The sequence below is a fragment of the Pseudonaja textilis genome, chromosome 6 (genome assembly GCF_049901715.1).
Source record: "Pseudonaja textilis isolate UNSWEBS1 chromosome 6, rPseTex1.2, whole genome shotgun sequence".
NCBI classification, from domain to species: Eukaryota; Metazoa; Chordata; class Lepidosauria; order Squamata; family Elapidae; genus Pseudonaja; species Pseudonaja textilis.
Window position 1 is genome coordinate 35436605 of NC_141995.1, and position 22183 is coordinate 35458787.

Genomic DNA, 22183 nt, shown 5'->3' on the forward strand with positions numbered 1-22183 from the left:
TTATTCAAACTAGCCATTCATTCCAAACCAGTAACTTTATTCCTCAACTTCCCATCCGAAGACACAGTCCCAAACGTTGCTGTAAGGATTTGATGTAGATTAGTAAAACGCTTACTGGCGCAAAGTTTACCACCTAACGGCTGCCAAAAGGCTGAAGAGCAGACGAAGAGACAACGGGAATTAGAGCAGGTGGACACCTTCCCACGGTCCCATACTCCTTTCCAATTGAGGTACCAACCCCGTCCGTCCCTAGGACCTCAGGATGGGTGGACCCCGAAAGCCCGCGCCGCCGCCCCCTCCTCCGCTGGGATACTAAGCGGAGGGGTGGGGGAGGCTCGCCTTTCCTCTCCCCGCCCTTCGCTCGCATTGACAGCTCGCAGTCTGGGGCGTTAGCGGGAGAAGCCTCCGTCGCACCCGCTTTTTCCTCGGTTCCCGGTTCAGGGATGAACCCACTTCAGTGACAGGCGGACGGCCGAGCGGGAGGGGGGCAGAGGTCGGTGGCCGGGGGCGACCGTGGGGAGGAGGGGCAGCCTTTGCCGACCCCGAGGAAGACAGCGCTGAAGGGGAAGGCGGCGAAGCGCTGGAACCTGCCAGCCTCTTCTGCCGCTGCCGCCGGGGATGTGCGGCGAGGGCCCGGGCCCTCCTGGCAGACGGAAGAGCTGATTAACCGGGGAGGGGAAGATGGCGTCTCCGGCGGGGTCGGTGGCTTCCTCCCGCAGCTGCTCTCGGATAGGAGGCGGGAGGCGACACTGCCTGTGGCGGCGTGCTGGTCCTTTCCTTTACTGGGTGCCGGTCCTCTTCATCTGCAGCATCCTGGCCTGGTCTTACTATGCCTACGTCGCCCAGCTCTGTCTGCGTGAGTCCCTTTTTTACCCTCCCCTATTAATTCAATGTTGATGGATTCTGTATGGATCTGATGTTGGGAAGCAAACTGGTAATTTTAAAAGGATCTTGGTTTTAAGGCTTTAATTCATTAAGAAAGATCTCTTGAGAGTAACTATCTGTTGTACAGGAAATAATGTCTCCTGGGGTAAGTGTTAATCAAGGCAGAGCAGTAAAAACGCCTTGTGTGCGCTTGCTGGTATTGAAATAGCAATGTTTATCAGCAATATGTAAACAAACGCATGGAGTAGGCACACGTTCTCTGTGAAGCTATATATCTAAGAATGGAAAGCAAAATGAGAAACTTGATTTTTAATACTTGTACATTATCATCTTCTGGGTAAATAAGTTCAGTGAAGAAATGGATAAAAATATCACAATTTAGATTCTTTGCTCTGGTCCAAAACTTCTAAGCACTTTTATATTATAACCAAATTACCTGCTGGATGGTGTAATTAAAGGTATAAAATAAGGAATTGTATTTTTCAGAATCTAAGCTGACAATCTAAATTTCATGAAGGTTGGCTGCCATTAAAGTATGTTAAGAGAATAATGTCTTATTTGAATATGGTCTAACATTGTCAGGTATGTTAATTATTTGTTTTGCTTCTTTTCTGAAATGTTGATTATCAAAATACCTGAAGTGCCCACACCCTGTATTAAAGGTTGCTTTTATAACCAATATCCATTTTTTCTTACCTAAAAGAAAGATGAGTCTGCATTAAGGAGCTCCTTTGGGTGACAGAGAGAGAATATTAGAAGATACTTGTTTATTTCCATTATTGTCCTCTCAGTGAGCCTAAGACAATTTTATCATTTTAAAAATGAATTACACTGAGAAGCCTAATATGATAAGTATGCTGAAAATGAAATGAATAGTAGATGATATTACTGTTTCTCATGAAACCATAGCAACAGTCTCTTCAAAACCTCTTCACCATCTCAATCTGGAATAATGCTATTCATGTGATTTTGATTATATACATCCACTATTTCTTTCTTTTTTCTTTTTCACATCCTTCCCCTCAGTTTTCTTCTATTTTTCTAGAAATGTAAAAAAACAACAAGAAAATGGTGGATTGATTTTTGGTGCAATCTTTTTTAAAGTGAGGATGTAATCTAACTTTTATGTCACACTCCACTAATTCATAGTTTAATTATATGAATACTGTCCAATTTGGGTTTGGTTTTATCTCCATGGAGAATTTGGCAGCAATTCAAAATGAGAGTAGTTGATATTTTGTTTGTCCATATTGTCTGACATTCAGTGGTAAAGTATGTTAAAATATGGAGACTAAACATCACTGTTTTGCCTCAGAATAATTATAATTTCATTGTATGTGGAAATGAGCAAAAATATCAAGGAAATCTTTACAAATGAATGTTCCTAATTTTTGTCTTTGAATTGAATAGAGAGAAAGCAAAATTTCAGTACTATAACTGTCAGATCATTATCAGTTTCCAAATCAGCTACAATTTATTCATTCTTAGTAATTAGTGATTCTGTAAAATAATTAAATATAAACATTTCATTCTTTAACAATTCATATTTCATGGAATCATTGAATGTAAGGTTGGGAAAATGCTATAAAAGTAATGCAGTTAAATCTGCCGGAGTCCCTTAATACAGTTGCTGTGACAATGGTAATTCAACCTCTGTTTAAATATTTCAACAAAGGAGAATCCACCATTTCTCAGGAGGCAATCTGTTCTTCTGATGTTCGTACAATTAGCATATTTTTCTGATGTCAAACTGAAATTGGCTTTCTTCCAATTTAATCCCATTGTTTCTTAATGTATCATTTAATAAATGTACAGTGTATTGCTATCCATCAAAAGGAACTCTGAGCAATGAACACAATAAAATAATATACAACTTAAAGTAACAAAATTGAGACTTCTACTAAAAAAAAATACCTTACCAACATGTTTTACACACAGAGTTCCACTAAGATTCCAGGCAAACTCCTGTGAGAGAAGCCAAGGTTTTCATAGCCTTCAGAAAGGTCAACAAACTCTTCTCCTGCCTTGTAGAACAGCTCAGAATGAATCTGCCCCATCTTCTGGTTGATCTTAAGATACATGAAAATGGCTATCAGATCTGTCCCAGTTCATTCTTGAAAAATATATAGTGCCTTCAAACACTCCCAAGTTTTTCATTGTATTCTCCCTATCATCTTAGTTGCTGTCCTTTGGACAGACTTTAATTTGTAAAAGTCTTTCCTGAATGTATTACTCAGAACTTGTAATAGTCTGTGGGAACGTCCTTGGAAAACAGGAGGAAGAATAGACAACAGAATAGACAACTATCACAGAACAGATACCTCAGCTGAGGGAAGCAAAAGGGACATGGGAAGCATCTCTGAAAAGACCCTTTCTGGTTTTCTGGGAAGTAAAAGTAAAAGAGGGGAAGAATGCTTTCAGGCTTTCAAGATTCTGTTACTTTCAAGATTCTGTTACTTTCAAGATTCTGTTACCTTGCAATAAGTGTTAGAATTCATGGTTAGTGCTTTTTGTATGGACTACATGGATGGGCTGACAGAACTAAACATAATATTTAAGGCATGAACTGACCAACATAAAATGGAGAAGAATGATGACCTTTTGATATTGGTACTATAGGTAGTCCCCATTTAGCGACCGTAGTTGGGACCAGTAACTTGGTTGTTAAGCAAAATGTTTACTAAGTGAAAAATTATGTGACTGCAGCTCTGCTTACAGTACAATCTTACTTCAGCTTTCCTGTGAAGGTCATAAATGCAGATGTTGATCGCAAAGTTACTTTTTATCACTATCAAAACTGCAAATGGTTGTAGCTTAAGGCAGTTTTTAAGCTAGGACTGCCTGTATGCTTCTGTTGATGCAGACTAACACTACATTTGTTTTTAGCTTGGCTAAAAACCAACCTCATTAGAAGGTCGGTATATATGTATCCCAGAAACTGAGAATGCTTTTTTGGGGGGTCCAAATAATGACAAGTTATCTAACTGAACTTTTCTCTTGCAGTAACAATATCAAATATTGGAGAAAAAAGTAAGTAATGGCTATTTTTTTCTACTTTTATAGAGTGTAAGGCTGCTTTAGTGTATATATGTTCAGGCACTTCATTAAAATTTTATTTATTTCAGCAATAAATTATTGAAGATTGCATGCCTTTTCTAACTGAATTTTAGGCTGCATTTTTGTTTCTATGTCTCCCTATAGATTGATAATTAATTGGTCATCAGGTTTTCTAAGGAAAAGGGGGACAAAAGGTTGATCTATCTTCTCTGTGTGTATGACCACATACAACCAAACATTCTTTATAATTTAATAGAAGAAACCAAGGAAACTTTAGTTGATACTATCAGACTCCTTCCCATTCCTATGCTTCTACTGTATTTGCTGCATTAATACCAACATTGTAGTACTTGCATTATTCCTTGCCCTTGGAAATGGGGCAAAACTAATCAGGAGACTGTTAAGGAATATATAACGGTATCTATCTTGGGTATTGCTATGTATTTTGTCCTATCTCCTACTGACACTAAGATTGTTGCCAAACTAAGCACACTATTTTCTTGTTTTTCTTTGATTCTATCTTCTTTATTTCAGTAAATTATAGACTTCTTGACCAGACAGTTATCATCTTCTTTATTCCATCCATTAGATAAATTATATTATATAGTAAAACTACATTGATGACCATCAGCTTAGATGAGTTAAAATGCACTAGATGGATTAGTAGTTACTGATTACCTTATTTTTAACTAATCATGATGATTACCATATCTCTGAACATTAGCTACTATAGAAGAATTATTGATCTTAGTGGCAATAGGTTAGGACATAATTAAGTCTTTGATTTGATAGAACAGAGCCCTTGAGTTTCTGTTATTATTGTATAAACTGCATAACCATCTTGCTATAGACACATTAAGAAGAATTTCTTGCCCCCATTAGATCCATTCAAAGGAATATCGATAATGAAAACGTTAAATGACAGAACATACAGAATTTTCTTCCTTACACATTTTTCTACCTGAAGACATTCTAGTAGTGCTTTGTAGCTTCTTTAACAGCCATTATTTTATAGTTCTATAGATGTTGTGATAGCATTGTTCTTTATTGTGAACCATTGGGAACATTTGGCTCTTTTCTTTTTTCTTTTTTTGGTTGTCTGTATATCTCTAACAATTCCCGTCATTTGCTTAATGCCTTAATTTTATGATCTTGTTTTAGTGGTGTGCCTGATTGCGTATCATCTATTTTTCATGATGTTTTTGTGGTCTTACTGGAAAACAATCTTTACATTACCAATGAATCCTTCCAAAGAAGTAAGTTATAATTTTGTGCAAGAAAAATACTTACTAATTTTCTTTCTGGTGCACAAAGGTTCTGTGTATATACAGTAAATAATATCCTACATAAATATATTCTCTCTTGTTTTCCATCTGTTCATCTGAAGACACAGGCTATCAACGTGTGTACTTTATTGATAGTGTCAAAGCTTTTACCATTTATGTGAAAAACGTTAGTTTATATTGTGTGTTCTTTCATGTTCTTTTTTCCCTAATTTGCTATCATAGAAATAAGGATATCACATATAAAAGGGAAAATTATACCAAATTAAAAATTTAAAAATGAAAACCTTAAATAGTTGTCTTTTTATTTATTTTTAAAGAATATGAATGTACTTTCTTCCTACCAATTTCACTTAACAATATGGAAGAGGTAATTTGTTAGGTTTCCCTTTAAAAACTCTCAACGCAGTCCAGGCTTTAATAAATCAGATCTCTAATTATGTATAAAGTTATAATTTCAAGTTCAAGCAAATGTGATTACAGGTAATCCTTGAGATACAACAGGCCATTTAACAAATGTTTGAAGTTACCGCACATACCCCAAAAGCTAAATATGAACCCATTTCAAAGTCATGAACCCTGCAATACCCCCATGGTCATTTTCCCTTGCAACCAGCTGCAGAGACTCTTCAGCACACCCACCCACCTATTATCACCCCATCCTGCCCGGCCAGGTCCTCAAAGGCAGTGGGCTTGCTTTATCAAAATACCAAGTTCCATACACTCCTCCCCACCCCCATTTCCCAGTCACCATTTACTCACTTTTCCAGAGCCTAGGAAGTCAGGATAGAGAAGGGTGCTCCCTTGCTCCGCCACCTGGCACAATCAAGAAGAAATCCTGTCACTTTTGCTTCCATTGCAATCATTTCCTCTCCAGCTAGCTTTACACTAGTCTTATGCTGCGAAGCTAAGAAGAAATGAGCAAGGGAGAAACCTTCTCTACTCCAAGCTCCTGAGCTCTGGATATCTTCAAAAGGTAAGTGTGCAATTGTGACGTGGTGGGATAAATGAGGTGGCCCATAAGGCACTAGGGAACCCAAGGGGCAGGAGGCAAAGCATGGGATATCTCAGAGGGTATCCCTATCTTCTGGATGTGCCTGTGTCTGCATTAGCGCCTCCCTCAGTTTCTCACACCAGTGAGTCATCCCATTCTCTACCTAATAACAACCTGTGCATTCATTCAGTGAATGCATTGGGAAAGCAGGGACAGGTAAGTTGTTAATCATGTGCTTCATTTAACAGAGTCTATGACTTCCAACAGAAATGGGCAATCTCCATTACTGTCATAAGTTGAGGACTGTACCTGTATAGATAGCCTTTCTGAATTGAAAAAGTAGCAGCCACATCAGCTTGTAAAGAATTGTCCGTTTAGTTTCAAATCTTCCAATATTTAGGTAAATGTCTAAATATGTTTACACTAAATGGTTAATAAATAATGATTTATTATTTCCTAGTTCCATCTGAGCTATTCAGATAAAGAATTGATGGAAAGAGAACCTAGAAATGAAATCCATCAAGAAGTGTTGAAGAGGGCAGCCAAAGACCTCCCTATAAGTACAAGAACAATGTCTGGAGGTAAATATTTGTCAATAATGATGTCCTGATTATTTAGCAGACATAAGTTGAGTATCCATATAAAATCTAAAAATTTCATTATGAAATACATTAAATAAAAAGGTGGTTGGTTTCTGCCCAGTGATTTGCTTAAAATGAATTCACTTGTCAGAAAAAGAGCAAGCCAGGGAACGTACTGTTTGGCTAGAGGGAAGGACAAAGAACATCTAACATTCTTCTTATCATTAGGCATTTAGTAGATTGTCAGGTGTACTATAGCAACTAGTTTTGTGAGGCTGCTCTCAAGATGCTCATCTAGAGCCATGGTGACGCAGTGGTTAGAATGCAGTACTGCAGGCTCCTTCTGTTGACTGCTGGCTACCTGCAATTTAGCAGTTTGAATCTCACCAGGCTCAAGGTTAACTCAGCCTTCCATCCTTCCAAGGTTGGTAAAATGAAGACCCAGATTGTTGGGGGCAATATGCTGACTCTGTAAACCACTTAGAGAGGGCTGTAAAGCATCATGAATTGGTACATAAGTCTAAGTGCTATTGCTATCCAGAGTGCTGTGTGATCTCCAGCTTTGGTTCTCTATTAAACAGCCATTCAAAATGATTCTCTGTCTATAAATTTTTGCTTAACAATCCATGAAATCACCCCAGTTGCTTCTCTAGCCTATGTCCAGCTAATGCCAGAGAGAGATAGAATCTATGCCTGCTGCTTCTTTGCACAGTGGATAGTCCCAATTTATTTACTTGAATCTTTTTGGAAAAAAATCAAAGCCAGTCATAATATGCCAAAACCAAGTGAAACAAAGTGAAATGAAATGGTCTCTCGGGAAAAATATATTCAAAATTTAGGATATGATGTTGGATTGTTTTGCTTTTGGCTCTCTTAACAGACTTTGTGATTATGTTCCTTTTTGGATCAATTGTATAACTATTTGAATAGGATGATTACTTTACAGCACTTCCAGTCCTATTGAATGTAGAGATTGTTTCTTAGGAGAACTCTGCATAATTTCAAATTCATGCAGCAGCAGCAGCAGCTATTGATTACAGTTTTATCAAATAATTGTTGGTAAAATTGAGTAGTTATGGTCAGAGGTGGTATTCAGCAGATTCTGACCAGTTCTGGAAAACTGGTAGCAGAAATTTTGAGGAGTTTGGAGAACCAGCAAATACCACCTCTGACTGGTCCCGCCCCCATCTATTCTCTGCCTCCCAAGTCCCAGCTGATCGGCTGGGTCTTCTTTTGTTGCCCTGCACAGAAGAACGGAGCTGGAAAGCAGGATAGTGGGGTGGGGTGGGAATGGGATTTCACAGTAACCTTCCCCCAGGAGTGGGGAGGGAATGGAGATTTGACAGTATTCTTCCCCTGACATGCCCACCAAGCCATGCCATGTCACGCCCACCAGGCCACGCCCACAGAACCAGTAGTAAAAATGTTTGAATCCCACCATTGGTTGTGGTGAAAAGACCTTATAGTCTCTTCAGTTGCTTTCCAAACAGCTGATTATTTGCCAGTATTTGTTAAGAGTTATTAAAACCCTCTTGGTACTGAGGTTACTAAAATCAGCAGATATTTTTCATTATTCAAGAATATGGTTAAAGTACATTTTAGCTAAAAAATAATTCTATGTACAAACATCTATGAATATGTCTTTTTGTACTCAGTGGGGCGAGTACAAATTAACAGGGTAGAATTGTAATGTATAACATCATTTCTTTTTCAAAAAGAAACATGGGATTGTTAGCAAAATGACTTTTTGTTACATACTTTTTACAATTGTCTGGAATATGCAGGAAGATATGCACAAGGCAGCAAGTAGGGTAAACATAAATCTTTTTGTGTCTTTACAGCAATCAGATATTGTGATAGATGCCAACTTATAAAACCAGATCGTTGCCATCACTGTTCTGCCTGTGATAAGTAAGAAACAAATATTAAAATATTTGCAAAGCTGCGAACTTATTTCCGTCTTGCTGGTTGAAAGTAATTTCAGAAATGTTTTATTTATTTATTTATTTAAGCACTTATGTAGCTTCCCATCTTATGTCAAACTCCAGTTGGCTCCTAATCAAAAATAAAAATAACATAGAAGCATATTAAAACTAAAGACATAAAAACAAAAACCTGAGCTCAAATCAAGCTTTCGAATATTCAGTCACTTCATTTTATGCGAGCTAGAGGCTAGACAGCTTCTGGCTGGCATAAATAAGGTGACGACAAAATAAGGTGATGACAAAAGAAGGAAGTTATCATATGAATGATATCTAAGTCAACTCAAGCACAAATTAGATTACTCATTTAGATGCTGGTCCTGTTATACCGACTTGTTCTATGTGTTAAGATAAAAGTTTTGATGCAATATGATTAACTTTTCTGTAAATTCTATAAAATAATCTACATTTTTTGTCTTTTTAAGATGTATTTTGAAAATGGATCATCACTGTCCCTGGTAAGTAAATTTTTTAATCATTATGAATATCAAGAACACCAGGAAACTAGCCGTCTTTATTAGCAAAAAAAAAAAAAAAAGATTTTACTGTTGCTACTTTAACAATAGCACTGGTAAGAATTGAAGAACTATAATGAGAAGCGATACTATTAAAACCAGTTTCTTTAAGAAACTCCAGGGAAGTTTCTTAACATACCAGTAATATACCAGTTCAAAAGCTGTGTAGTTTTTGTGGAAAATATTGAAAGAAATACCTTAATAAGCCCAGTTCATCTTTCTGTGTTTAATTTTTGTGACTTTTACATGTTTATATTTGTATTATTATTATATTGTTCATTGATATAACTCCTTTATTTAAAGAATTATTCTAATGTGAAAAACAGAAGTATGTTTACTTATAATAACAAATGGAGTATTGTAAATGATATTTTGTGTGTGTATCCATTTATACATATATTTTCAGCAATTTGTATTCTCTTTTCCTAGGGTGAACAACTGCGTTGGATTCTCAAATTATAAGTTTTTCCTTCTATTCTTGGCTTACTCTCTATTATACTGCCTTTTCATCTTTGCGACTGAGTTACAGCATTTTATTAGATTCTGGACAGTAAGTTTCAGTTCATTTTCTGGTTCTGGTGATTATATACACTATTGAAACTCTTGTGTCTATAAGCTTCAATTAGGTGACATTGGAAGATGTAGGGCAGGGTGTCAAACTCAAGACCTGGGGGCTAGATCTGACCCACAAGTTGCTTAGATCTGGCCTGCGGGACTGCCCTAGAAACAGCAAAGAACCAGTCTGTGGTGCCTCTGCCAGTGAAAATGGAGCTCGGGAGAGCCATGTGCGGTCCTCTTGAGCTCCATTTTCGCTGGCAGAGGTTGCAGGAGGCTGTCACTGCCAAAAGCAGAGCTCAAGAGCCTGTTTTTTCTGCCAGTGCTTGGGCCACTACAGGCGCCCCCGACAGGAGTGACGTCGAGTTGGCCATATCCACCCTGACCATACCTACCCTGCCCCCCTGGGGTCAAACACAACCCTGATGCAGCCCTCAATGAAATCGAGTTGGACACCCCTGATGTAAGGGAAACATTATTGAAATGGGCTAATGTCAGGACTCATGACTTCTGTGAGAATGAAACTTGGGAAAGCTGTAGATACTTCAGCATCACTGGACCTTCTGATTATACCGTGTTTCTCCAACAATACGGCCTCCCCCAACAGAAAGTCCCAGCATGTTTTATAGGCATAAAATCAAATTAAGCCCCTCCCCCCAAATTAAGACCTATATTAAATATGCGAAATGGGAGGGGAATGGTGGGGGGGCTTGCCATTAGGAAGTACTTTTGTTGCATACCCAGATATGGTGCTGCCTGTGTTGACTTTGGCTTTGGTGGGGCACTTTGTATCGGGAGACCTTCCGCCACCATTGCTTTCCCTTCTCCCTGTGCTGCCATGGCGTTTGCCACAGCCACACACAGCCAACCAGGGCTCCTCCCTGCAACCAGAGCCCAGCGGAAACACTTGGCTTCAGGCGCTCCTGTCACCTCTTTCCCTTCGCCTTCGAAGGCAAAGCCAATTCTTTAAAAACAACGCCCTATTACTGATACGACAAAGCCTCCCCTGCCCGAGAGGGCAGCACAACCGCACATGGGGAGGCGAATCTCCCAGGGCCATAGTGCATGATTGGCCCACCCCAGGAGAAGCGCCCAGCCACCATCCCTGCCTGGTGCCAGGCAGAGCGCGAAGAGCTTCGCCTGGGCCCAGCGCAGCTGACAGGCGGGCCCTCCTGCCTGGCAGTGGAGCTCTCTCCAAGGCAGTGAGCGCCTCCCTGCCGGGCCCTCTGCTCATCCTGCCAGGGCCATGCCAGAGCCGTGCGGGCTAGGCAGAGCTGGGAAAGCGAGCCGCAGGTGCGGCTGCCTGCCAAGCGAAAGAGCTGGGCCAACCTGAACTTGGCTTCCTTCCCAAGTCCCTCCAGCCTGAACCCGAAGGGGACACTGGGAGAGGCTTCCCGAGGCAATGATAGCGCCCACCCATCCGCGGACAGGGAGGTGAGGCAACGGCAGCGCTGCTTCCCTGGCCAGCGGGTCTGGAGGAGAGAGCCCGAAGCTGCCCGTCCTTTCCACCCCTCACCCAGCCCTTCCCCCATCCCCACGCATCTCCAAATGCGCCGGCAGTTCCAAATGCTGCAGCAGCACGGGCATCGGGCAGAAGCACTTACTTGGCGGGGTTCAGCTCAGAGGAGGACATGGCGCAGGCCATCGCCTTGCCTCCCTGTTCACGGATGGGTGGGCGCTATCACTGCCTCGGGTGGCCTCTCCTGGTGGCCCCTACAGGTTTGGGCTGGAGGGACTTGGGAAGGAAGCCAAGCTCGGGTCGGCCCGCCTCTTTCACTTGGCATGCGGGCGCGCACCCATGGCTCACTTTCCTGGCTGTGCCCAGCACACGGCTCTGGCACGGCCCTGGGGGGATGAGTGGAGGGCTCAGCGGGGAGGAGCTTGCTGCCTTGGTGAGAGCTCCACGTCCAGGCAGGAGGGCCCGCTTATCAGCTGCACTGGGCACCCCAGGTGAAGCTCTTAATGCTCTGCCCGGCGCCAGGCAGGGATGGTGGCTGGGCACTTCTCCCGGGGTGGGATGATCCTGCGCTGTGGCCCTGGGAGATTTGCGTCCCCACATGGGGTTGGGCTGCCCTCTCAGGCAGAGGAGGCTTGGTCATACCAGTAGTAGGGTGTCATTTTTAAAAGAATTGGCTTTGCCTTCGAAGGCGAAGGGAAGGCGGTGACAGGAGCGCCTGAATCCGAGTGTTTCTGCCAGGCTCCGGTTGCAGGGAGGAGCCCTGGCTGGCCACTCGTGGTTGCACCAAATGCCACAGTGTTGCTCTAAACGCCGCAGCAGCACAGGGAGAAGGGAAAGCAATGGTGGCGGAAGGTCTCCCGGTACAAAGTGCCCCACCAATGCCGAGGTCAACATCAAGCCGTCGCCGCCCACCCGAGGATGCAAGGGGGGAGAATTAAGTCACCCCTGAAAAGACAGCCTAGCCATTTTTTCGGGGGTCAAAAAAAAATAAGGCCCGGCCTTATTTTGTGAGAAACACGGTACTTCCCAGAAACCCATAGTTGTGTGGTACAAGGGAATATAAGAGGCATCGGGATTTAATTATATATTGGTATTAGTCAATAATTGGAATATTCTAAATTGTTTAGACTTTGCTTAAAATCTATTTAGCTCTATAGTTTTTCAAACAATGTTCTGCTTAAAGCTAGTCTTTAAAATTGTGCCTTCCTGACAAGATATAATGAGAATCAGGAATATGTGAATTCCACCCACCCACCCACACCCACACACATATTCCATGTACAGTATTAAATGTTATGGATGCTAATTACAGTAGTATTTTGGATCATTAAATTAAGATAGATAGGTAGATATAGATAGATAGATAGATAGATAGATAGATAGATAGATAGATAGATAGATAGATAGATAGATAGATAATAGAAAGAATGAATTCTTTATTGGCCAAGTGCCTTCAGTATTTTTAGTACTTAAAACTGGTTGGAAGTCAATTAAAGAGTACTTATATTTTTCAAGTTTCAACTTATAAACTTAGTTCATTCATCGTGTTTAGTTGTAATTTGATTAACAATTAATTAGCTATGATTTAAATACATCACAAACACCTATAATTGGATTTGAACAACCAAAACACCATGTTTGAGTTTGCACACAGTCTTAAGGTACATTCAAATACTCTACTTTTTTCTTTATAATAATACAAATAGTCATAGACTTATGACCACAGCTGAACCCAAAATTTCCATTGCTAAGCAACACAGTTATTAAGCATGAATCATGTGGTTGTTAAATGGATCTGGCTACCCCATTAACTTTGCTTGTTGGAAGCTGGCTGGGAAGGTAACAAATGGTGATCACATGATTCCTAATTGTCAAAAGCCCAAATTTTGATCAGGTGACCATAGTTTGAAAACCGGTCATAAGTCACTTTTTTCAGTTCCATTGTAATTTCTAATGATCACTAAACAAATGGTTTTAAGTCAGGACTACCTATATTTATAACACTTCAATTAGGTCAAATATAGAAATAGCACTTAGACTTATATACCGCTTCGTAGTGCTTTACAGCCGTCTCTAAGTGGTTTACAGAGCAGTATATTGCCTCCAATAATCTGGGTCCTCATTTTATTGACCTCAGAAGGATGGAAGGCTAAGTCAACCTTGAGCCTGGTGAGATTCGAACTGGCAAATTGCAAGTGGCCAGCAGTCAACAGAGGTAGCCTGCAGTACTGCATTCTAGCCACTGTGCCACCATTATATTATAATATAGTTATAATATAAATCAGTATTTTTCAAAGTTGGAAACTTATAACATGTGAAGACTTTATTCTGTCCAGGAAATTCTGGAAGTTGAAGTTCATACATCTTAACATTGGCATGTTGGAAAAAACATTGGCATAAATAAGACAAGACTGTATGCAGTCATTATTGATCTAACTTGATTTTTAAATAGATGTATTTGTGTGTCTAAAAGAACATTGAAACATTTTTTGTCTTTCTTTATAGAATGGCCTTCCTGATACTCAAGCCAAATTCCATATTATGTTTTTGTTCTTTGCAGCAGCTATGTTTTCAATTAGCTTATCTTCTCTCTTTGGTTATCATTGTTGGTTAGTCAGTAAAAATAAATCAACTTTAGGTAAGAAATTATTTTTTTTAATTTTATATATATACATATATATACACATTTGGAATATACATCCATATTGTATGTGGACAATGTTGATTCTGGGTATCATTCACCTTAATCCAATTACAGTAACAATATTAGTAATCTTTATCACATTTATTAAACTTAGGTGATCCTCATAAAATTATTTAAATAACAAGAAAAATGTCTAACATTTGTAAACCTCTAATCTTTCTATCTATTGTTTTTGTTTATTCTATAAAAATATGCCTTCTAATGTTTCCTCTACCTAATTTTATTTCTGCCTCTATCAACTTACAACAAGTACCTTAATATTTAAAAGGCAATTCTTTCCATCCATCATCTCTTGTTCTCATTAGTGCTTCAATTTTTATCCATTTTTTTACTTGCCTCCCACACTCCTCATCTTTGTCTATGCAGTGGGACCTCAGATCGCGACTGTAATCAGTTCCAGGACTACAGTTGCAACCTGATTTGGTCGTGACCGGAAACACAACCGATTGCGCATGCATGGACAAAATAAATGGCACAAAGGGGAAATCACTGTGGTAGGGAAAATCACCGCAGCTGTGTTCAGTCACCACACGAAGATATGTTCACGACCAGAAGCAAAACTTTTCAGAAAATTCTGGTCGTCACCCGATTTGGTTGTGGACAGAAGCATTCACGACCTGAGGTTCCACTGTATCTTTCTTGTTCAGTCAAAGCATTTCTCCCTGTACAAACTTATGCTGGCAGTTTTCCCAAATGTCTACCCATGACTCATTCTCCTTATCAAAGATACCTTCCTGTCTATCCAATTGTTGATTTATCTGTTTTATTTTCTTTGATTTTTCTTCCTTTATCGGCTGGTTTGTCAGTCCTATTTTTTTAGTTAGAATTTTATTTTATCAACAAACCACTCTGTCTCTTGAGCGTGCTATTTTGAAAATGTTAAATAATGTAACCATTTCTTATAGAGGCCTTCCGAGCACCTGTTTTTCGACATGGAACAGATAAAAATGGGTTTAATTTGGGCTTCAGCAAAAACCTAAGGGAAGTCTTTGGAGATGAGAAAAAGTACTGGCTATTGCCAATTTTTACCAGGTGAGTTCTGCATTTAAGAGAGCATTGTTTCCACATTAAAATATGTGGAAGCTTTTGAGTGCAGTTTGCTTATTATATGTATTTTTAATTAATTTGCAGCCTAGGAGATGGATGCTCTTTTCCTACCTGTCTTGTTAACCAAGATCTTGAACAAGCTTCCACTCCTGCAGGACACAATGCAAATAAAAAGTATGCCTATATATTATTATTACTATTTCTTTATGTACAGAACAATAAATAAATACATGTGTGTATTTATTTATTTAAATTTCTTAGCCACCCAACACTGGTAAACTCTGAGTGTTGTACAAAGCTAGAGAAAACAAAAAGGGCTAAAAACATTGAATCACAGACACAGAACGATCTAATAGACAGCAGAAATAACAAAACAAAGTTGAACAATTGAACAAATAATAAATATCAATTCCAGGTTTGGGACCAAAGCAGATTTTCACAACTTTCCAGAACTCCAGGAGAGAGAGAACCAACCTTATTCCTGTGGGGATGTTGTTCTGGGAACAGTGGGGGTAGGCACACTTCCTAGACCCCACAATATTTAACGGAGGGGACCAAGAGCGCATCCACATTGCTTGAACATAATGGGCAGGCAGAAACAATTGGAAATAAGTGGTGTCTCAGTTACCCAGGCTCAATGTAAGTTTATATATTATAGTGTGTGTTGTTGTTTGGTATAGAAATAATCATCTTATACTTCAGGCAGTGGTGAGATACAAATAATTTAACAACTGTTTCTTCCTAATGACCGGCTGGGTAGCCGTGGATGGGGGGGATATCATATGACTGAGTGGGCATGGCCAACTCTACGTCATTCATGCGGGTGGTTCCTGTATGGGCCAGACGGGGTTGGGGAGGGAATCCAGGGGTCTCCAATAAGTGGGGTGGGAAGGGGGCAGGAGGAAAGAAAGCAAGCTCCAACATCTGTGTGTGGGGGGGGGAGAGAGGGAGGATTCTGATCCAACCTTGGAGAGTTATCCAGGGCTGGTGGCGATGTTCTCTCTCTCTTCTCTCTCTCTCTCTCTCTCTCTCTCACACACACACACACACACACACTCTCAATCACACACACAGAGGTCCCGCATCCCCCCCACCCTTCAAGGCAGCCACATCCCAAGAAAAGTAGTCTGTAGGACGACAGTAAAAAAAAATATGTTCAGACCTTCCAATTTTGCGAGATTTTTTTTTTTCATGAGAAATTGAAAGGTCTGAACAATTTTTTTCCCGTCGTCCGACAGACTACTTTTCTTGCCTTGCGTGCGCAGTGGAGAACGGAGCCAGAAAGCAGGTTATTATTTGTGTATGTGCCTGTGTGCGTGTATTCGTGTGTGTTTGTGTATGTGTAAGTAAAAACAAAGGAATGTCTGATTGGAATGGTAGTCAGATTTCAGATTTCAGCTGTGCCAGGTGAGCAGATCCCTTTCCTTACCAGCAAACTGTCTCTCCCTTATCAGCAAGAAAATAACATAGGTGTTCCCCTGCTGTTATTAGGAGTCAGGCGCAACTCAAGCTACAAGCACCCTGATAAATAATTCAGTTCATGGAATTGCTTCTCATTCAACTTTTGGAACCCCCTTTTTTTTTACAGTGAGAATAGTCATCATTTTCCGGCTAAGACATTACGAGATTCTAAGAGCCACCTTCTTACTGATCCTCAATCTTGGACAGAAACTAGTGCAGATACTGAAAAGAACAAACTGGGTAAGAAATTGTTAACAATATTTTTATAGTACATTTTAAAAGTGTCTTGTTAGACTGAGGCATCAAATCAGATCATTTCAGCCAAAGATAAAATGAGAAGATTTTAGGCTGACAAGCTGAAAGTTTGGACTGGGCACATATCTTGGTACAGATAGACCTCAACTTACAACCATTATTTTAGTGACTATTTGAAGTTACAACAGCACTGAAAAAATTGACTTACAACTGTTTTTAACACTTACAACCGTTACTTCCTCCCCTTATGATCAAAATTCAGATGTTGGTAACTGATTCATCCCAGGGTCACGTTATCACCTTTTGTGACCTTCTGACCAGCAAAATCAATGGGGAAGACAAATTCAGTTAACAACCATATTACAAACTTAACAACTGCAGTGATTCACTTAACAACTGTGGCAAAAAAGGTTGTAAAATGGGGCAAAACTCATTTAACAACTGTGTCACTTGACAATAGAAATGTTGGACTCAATTGTGGCTATAAGTTGAGGAATACCTATATAAGATGTTCAGAATGTTGGCATTTCCCTTCCTTTGAAGAAATCCCTTCATAATGAACAAATCAGTGAAAATGATTTCATTTTTTTCTTCTAATGAAACTTGTTTTTCACTTATTGACTGTAAATGGTAGAAATAAATAAGGATAGATGAACTCAGTGTAGAATTGTGAGAACTGAAGTCTTGGTTCTACTAATACCACTCTTGGTGGTATATCCCGTCCCAAGCAACCATCACTGAACCCAATATACTAGATTTATTTATTTAGCGGATGACAAATACATGGACTTATAGTAGTTCAAATGTTAATGTCCAGTCCACCCAGCTATTCAAGGACAGGGTGGTCTATGTTGAAAAAAATCAGGCATTGGGCCAATAAAAGCTCCTGATGGACATCAGACACAATGTGATAGATATTTTGTCGAGGAGCACATATTTTGTCGAGGAGCCACATTGAGGGATAGAGACAAGATCCCACTTAAACAATGAGTCTTGGCAGACACCATGTTGGGTATGGATCCTATTCAGTTGACCAATGCTGGCAAGGAAGATCAAAACCTGGCACCTTTTGTGTAGGGTCATCTACGTAACTGCATGTATCTGGGCGTTCTGCAGTCCTTTTGGTTTTCCACTGTGTGTTGATGTCAAAGTTGTTAGCTGTTGAGTGAGCTGTAATTTTGCTGTACTCCTTCACTAAGGCTTCCTGCCTTGGTAGAACTGGTGGTGCAATATGGCTTAGGACAGGAGAGCCATTTTGTTTATCCGTTGTCATGTATTTAGAGAGCCAGAAGTTCTACAAAGATGTCTAACTGCCAACTGTCATTAACTGCCAATTCTTCAACGTAGTCTGGCTGCCAATTGTTGCTAGTTGCTTGGTTTACACTTCCGTACTATACAGGGTGCACCACGAGGAGGCGAACTAGCATCACACCCCAAATACTAGAATTACTATTCTATTAGCCCTGCCCTTTACATGAAAACCTGCTGGGTGCCTTTGGGCCAGTGACGGTCTCAACCCAATCCTCCGCACAGGGTTGTTGTGTGGAAAATAAGAGGAGTCTTAGGTACGTTCACTAACAAGTTATTTATAAAAATAATAAGGCAGTGTTTAAAAAATGGACAATTTTTGTTCAGTTTACAGATACCTTCCCTTTTTTAGGGAAGGATTTTAATAGGGCAGTTGGCTACAGCTTCAGAGAACCCTCGAGAAAGGGTGAGAATGATCTTCCTTTCCAGTCAGGTTTCAGGCTGAGATATATTGTAGTATTTGAAAGAGCATTGATAGCACTTGTGAGTGACAGCTGGCAGGACAAGAATGATGTAACTTTCCTGATTCTTCTGACCTATCAGGCAGTCTTCCATTCCATTGATTGTGTTTTCCTTCTGGGCTCATTCCAGGGTTTGCAAGGTGGAGACACTGATTTATATCCTGTACATAAAATATTTTTTTTAAGCCTGACTGGCCAAGTGATATAAAGCTTCTGTCTTAACATATGGATGCTGTTAGAGTCAAGGTGGGGAGAAACAAGAGTCAAGTTCAAACCTAGTGAGACAGCGTGGCAGGGATTTTGGCTATCCCATTTGTGAGGAATTTTCAACTTGCACTTCCCCAAATGGCAATCACAACCAGGAATGTCTACATAGATCTGCATAGTGCACAATGATGTTCTTTCCTTCATTGTTTTTATTTTTATGTCACTGTGCAGTTGAACTATTGCAACACACTCTACATGGGAGGTTAGGAGTGCACTTTGGTTTATCCAGACAATACTTCTGCTCTAGTTGTCAGTAAACTTCAAGGTGTAATTTATTTAAAACAAAATTAAAAATAATTGCTCAAAGATAATCTTTTCTTTTTTAAAGGTATGAGCAATCCTGCATTATCTATGGAAAATGAAACCTAGTTTTGCAAGGAAAGAAAACAAAATTGGGTCTTATAGTAAGTTATTTTTTAAAACTTTGCTGGCTCTTTCATATTTAATGAAATTATTCAATGTTTCTCAACTTTGGCAACTTACAGATGCATGCTCAGGGAGGTAAATCCAAACATCTTCAGGCTGCCAAGGTTGAGAAACATTGCTTTACTTTGTAATTTCTGTAGTCGTATAGAATGAAAGCCATTAACCAAATTATTTTTCAAATAATACTTTTTTGTAGAACAGCACAGTTGATGAAAGGATGAAGAATTCATCCACTACATCACCATTCATCAACCAGATATTCAGTCCACTGCTACATGGATGCGCTCAGAAAAATTTCAAGGCCTGATTAGCTGTCTCTGCATCACTTGAAATATCTGTTGACACCTCTTGAATATCATAAAAATAATGGTTTGGCTAACATAGAATATGGTTACAATGCAAAATGTAAGTCTTGAAAATGACACATTGGGAATGTGGAAAATCTTAATTTATACAGGACAACTGTATAATCTATTAGAGATTATAGGCGTGGTTTTGCATTGATATTTATAGCTCAAGTGAGCATAAACTTATATAATCTAAACATGCTCTTGGAAGCAGTTTTTGAATCTTTAAATGGAAATCTTGCTTGTGATTTCCACCTGCAAACTACCTTTATTCCTTGGACTATAAAGAAAGATTTGTCAGTTCATTGAATAGCTTGTTTGTTGATTGGATATAATGAGCAGAAGATATTTTGATTTCTTCAGTTGAAACGGCAAGACTGTTTTAATTATAAACTAGCCTCAGGTTGGACAATCATGCTCACGCATCCCTTTATATAAGGGCTAGATTATAATTTCTCTTATTTCATAACTGAGAGACCAAAATGAACTTCACATTTATTTGTATATGTAATAATAAGGGTAGTTAAAACCATGGTCAGAGCAAGGCTTTTTGAAACTTTGTGATGGCGAATTCAGTTATTCAACCTTATTTGAAATGATTTGAGAATGGTCAACTTAAAACCTTGACCTATGTTTGTATCAATAAGAGGCTTTATTGTAACTGAGCATCTTTCAATTGCTGCATTCCTTGTTATTACCCTGGTGATTTACATATGAAGAGATGTATAATATCATGTAACACTCATTTTCATACTTTTACTGTGGCTTAAATTATATTCTTAATAAGATTACTGGATCTAGCAGAGACACACTTTAAATGAAATTAATTATCTGGGGCTTTTATGAACTTTTATATGATCTAAGAACTGAATTTAAGATTTACAAAATTTTGGAAGCCAAGGAACTTAACAGTTTCATAGAACTGGTTTTATCAGTGCCTTTGCATGTACAGTGGAAGATGAAATTAATACATTTAAGCTGCACATAATACAGTATGCTGTTTACATAAAATAGGTTAAAATCAATTTCAAAATGGTCCATAAACAAGTTTGGTTAAGGAAGAATGTGAGAAAATTGTACATCTTACTGGAAAGTATTTAAGAAACAAAAAAATTGTTTTCAGAATCACTTTGGCAGTCACTTTAGACTTCTAAATAGGCACTATACATAGATCTGACTGAATGACATTCCCTAGCGGCAGTGGTCTCAAATATTTTTTTAAAAGCAACACATTATTTTCTGTAGCTGTATATATTTTAAATATTTCAGAATGGCCTTGTGGAGAATAAATGAGATAGCATGATGATGTTGTGATGATATTATTACAACTGTAATAGTATAGATTTGGATTTTTCCCTGATATTTTAATGTATTTCAAAAATCTCAGTAGGATCTAATCACCAAAAGTGCCAGAATGTGACCCATAAAATTTGGGATATTTGAAAAGGTTGTGTACTTCTAGTTTATAGTTTTACACAACATATATTAGCATTGACAATTCATTTTCATAGCAGTGTTCTAATTATTTATATTTAGATATGGAACTGATGAGAAAATCAGAGGAATAAAATGAGAATACTCCTTATACTGCTTAATCATCCTATACTGTATATTGTGAAATGTTTTGCTCTGTTGGGTTGTCTTTAAAATATGTGTAAATTTAAGGGGGAAAGTTGTGATTCAGTTCTCATACACTTGTTAGATATAACACCTTACAGTATTTTTCAGTAAAATTCAAATAATGGAACAGACATGTCTCTCTCAGCATATCTTCATGAAAATGGAGACTGTCAGTTGTCCAATGCCAAAATTTTGCAGGGAAGGGAGACTTGAACATATTCAGGTAATAAGAGCCATGTAAACTAGAAAGGAGCTTATGGTAGACATGGGACTTTAAAATAATGTACTTTCTTTTGATATATTGGGCATGAAATGTATTCATTCAAATTGTTTTTTCACATTACAACCATCGCTATTTTGCTCTGGAAGTAAATTCTGTTGACCTTTACAAGCAGATTTCCAATAAAAGATTTGGGATTGGAGTAAGTAGTGGTATAGCAGTGACAATAAAGAAAAAAAAAACAGGCATCTCTGCAACATGGTATTCTAATCAGTCTTGTTCTAATTCCCGTTGTAACTGTTTGAGAAAAAGGATTCTTTGCATTATCTGCTATATACACTTGCATTTGGGAAACAACTTTGATGAACTGAAAACTAGGCTTCTTGCCTGATTAAAGACAATTATAATCAATTATATGATTTTTTGATTGGTTTATTGCTAGGGAGGGCAATCTTTGTGTTTGTATGTGTGCCAGTAAAGTGCCTTGTCATTTTCTAACACATGTTTCACTTGTTTTAGAATTCCCACTATAGTTTTATCAGATTTCTGTGTTACATGTACACAAAGAAACTTGGTAATTGGTAAGTGGGTATATTGTGATTTGGGATGAACATAAGTTCTGAAAGGGAAAAATACTTGCATTGCCTTCATGCAAGAGAAAAAAGAAATGCTTCTACAGAAGCTGAATACAGCAAAAAGAAACTTGAATATTTGTGTTAGAAATTTATTGACGTATTGAGCAAGGAACTTTTTAAA

At 38.9% G+C, this 22183-nt stretch overlaps 1 protein-coding gene across 2 annotated transcripts; it reads left to right on the plus strand.

Moving 5' to 3' along the window:
- The first annotated feature begins 160 nt into the window (after positions 1-160).
- Positions 161-21838, plus strand: ZDHHC2 (zDHHC palmitoyltransferase 2). Of its 2 annotated transcripts, none has more exons than XM_026697951.2 (13): positions 161-856; positions 3889-3915; positions 5104-5198; positions 6680-6800; positions 8642-8711; positions 9208-9240; positions 9727-9847; positions 13817-13949; positions 14921-15047; positions 15147-15236; positions 16651-16763; positions 19143-19218; positions 19437-21838. In XM_026697951.2, the coding sequence occupies exons 1-12, from the start codon at positions 682-684 to the stop codon at positions 19181-19183; spliced, it is 1146 nt and encodes a 381-aa protein (XP_026553736.1). In that variant the 5' UTR covers positions 161-681; the 3' UTR covers positions 19184-19218; positions 19437-21838. The 2 variants fall into 2 exon arrangements, with proteins under 2 accessions (XP_026553736.1, XP_087792344.1); XM_087936218.1 differs by lacking the exon at positions 161-856 and adding an exon at positions 1382-1467 and having other exon boundaries at positions 19437-19577.
- Positions 21839-22183: the final 345 nt, after the last annotated feature.

What these genes read in the sequence shown, in the direction of transcription:
- ZDHHC2 (XM_026697951.2), top strand. Translation starts at nt 682, where the DNA reads ATGGCGTCTCCGGCGGGGTCGGTGGCTTCCTCCCGCAGCTGCTCTCGG. An exon ending in CAATGAATCCTTCCAAAGAA is followed by an intron (nt 5,199 to 6,679) that starts GTAAGTTATAAT and finishes ATTATTTCCTAG; the next exon opens with TTCCATCTGAGCTATTCAGA. An exon ending in ATTTTATTAGATTCTGGACA is followed by an intron (nt 9,848 to 13,816) that starts GTAAGTTTCAGT and finishes CTTTCTTTATAG; the next exon opens with AATGGCCTTCCTGATACTCA.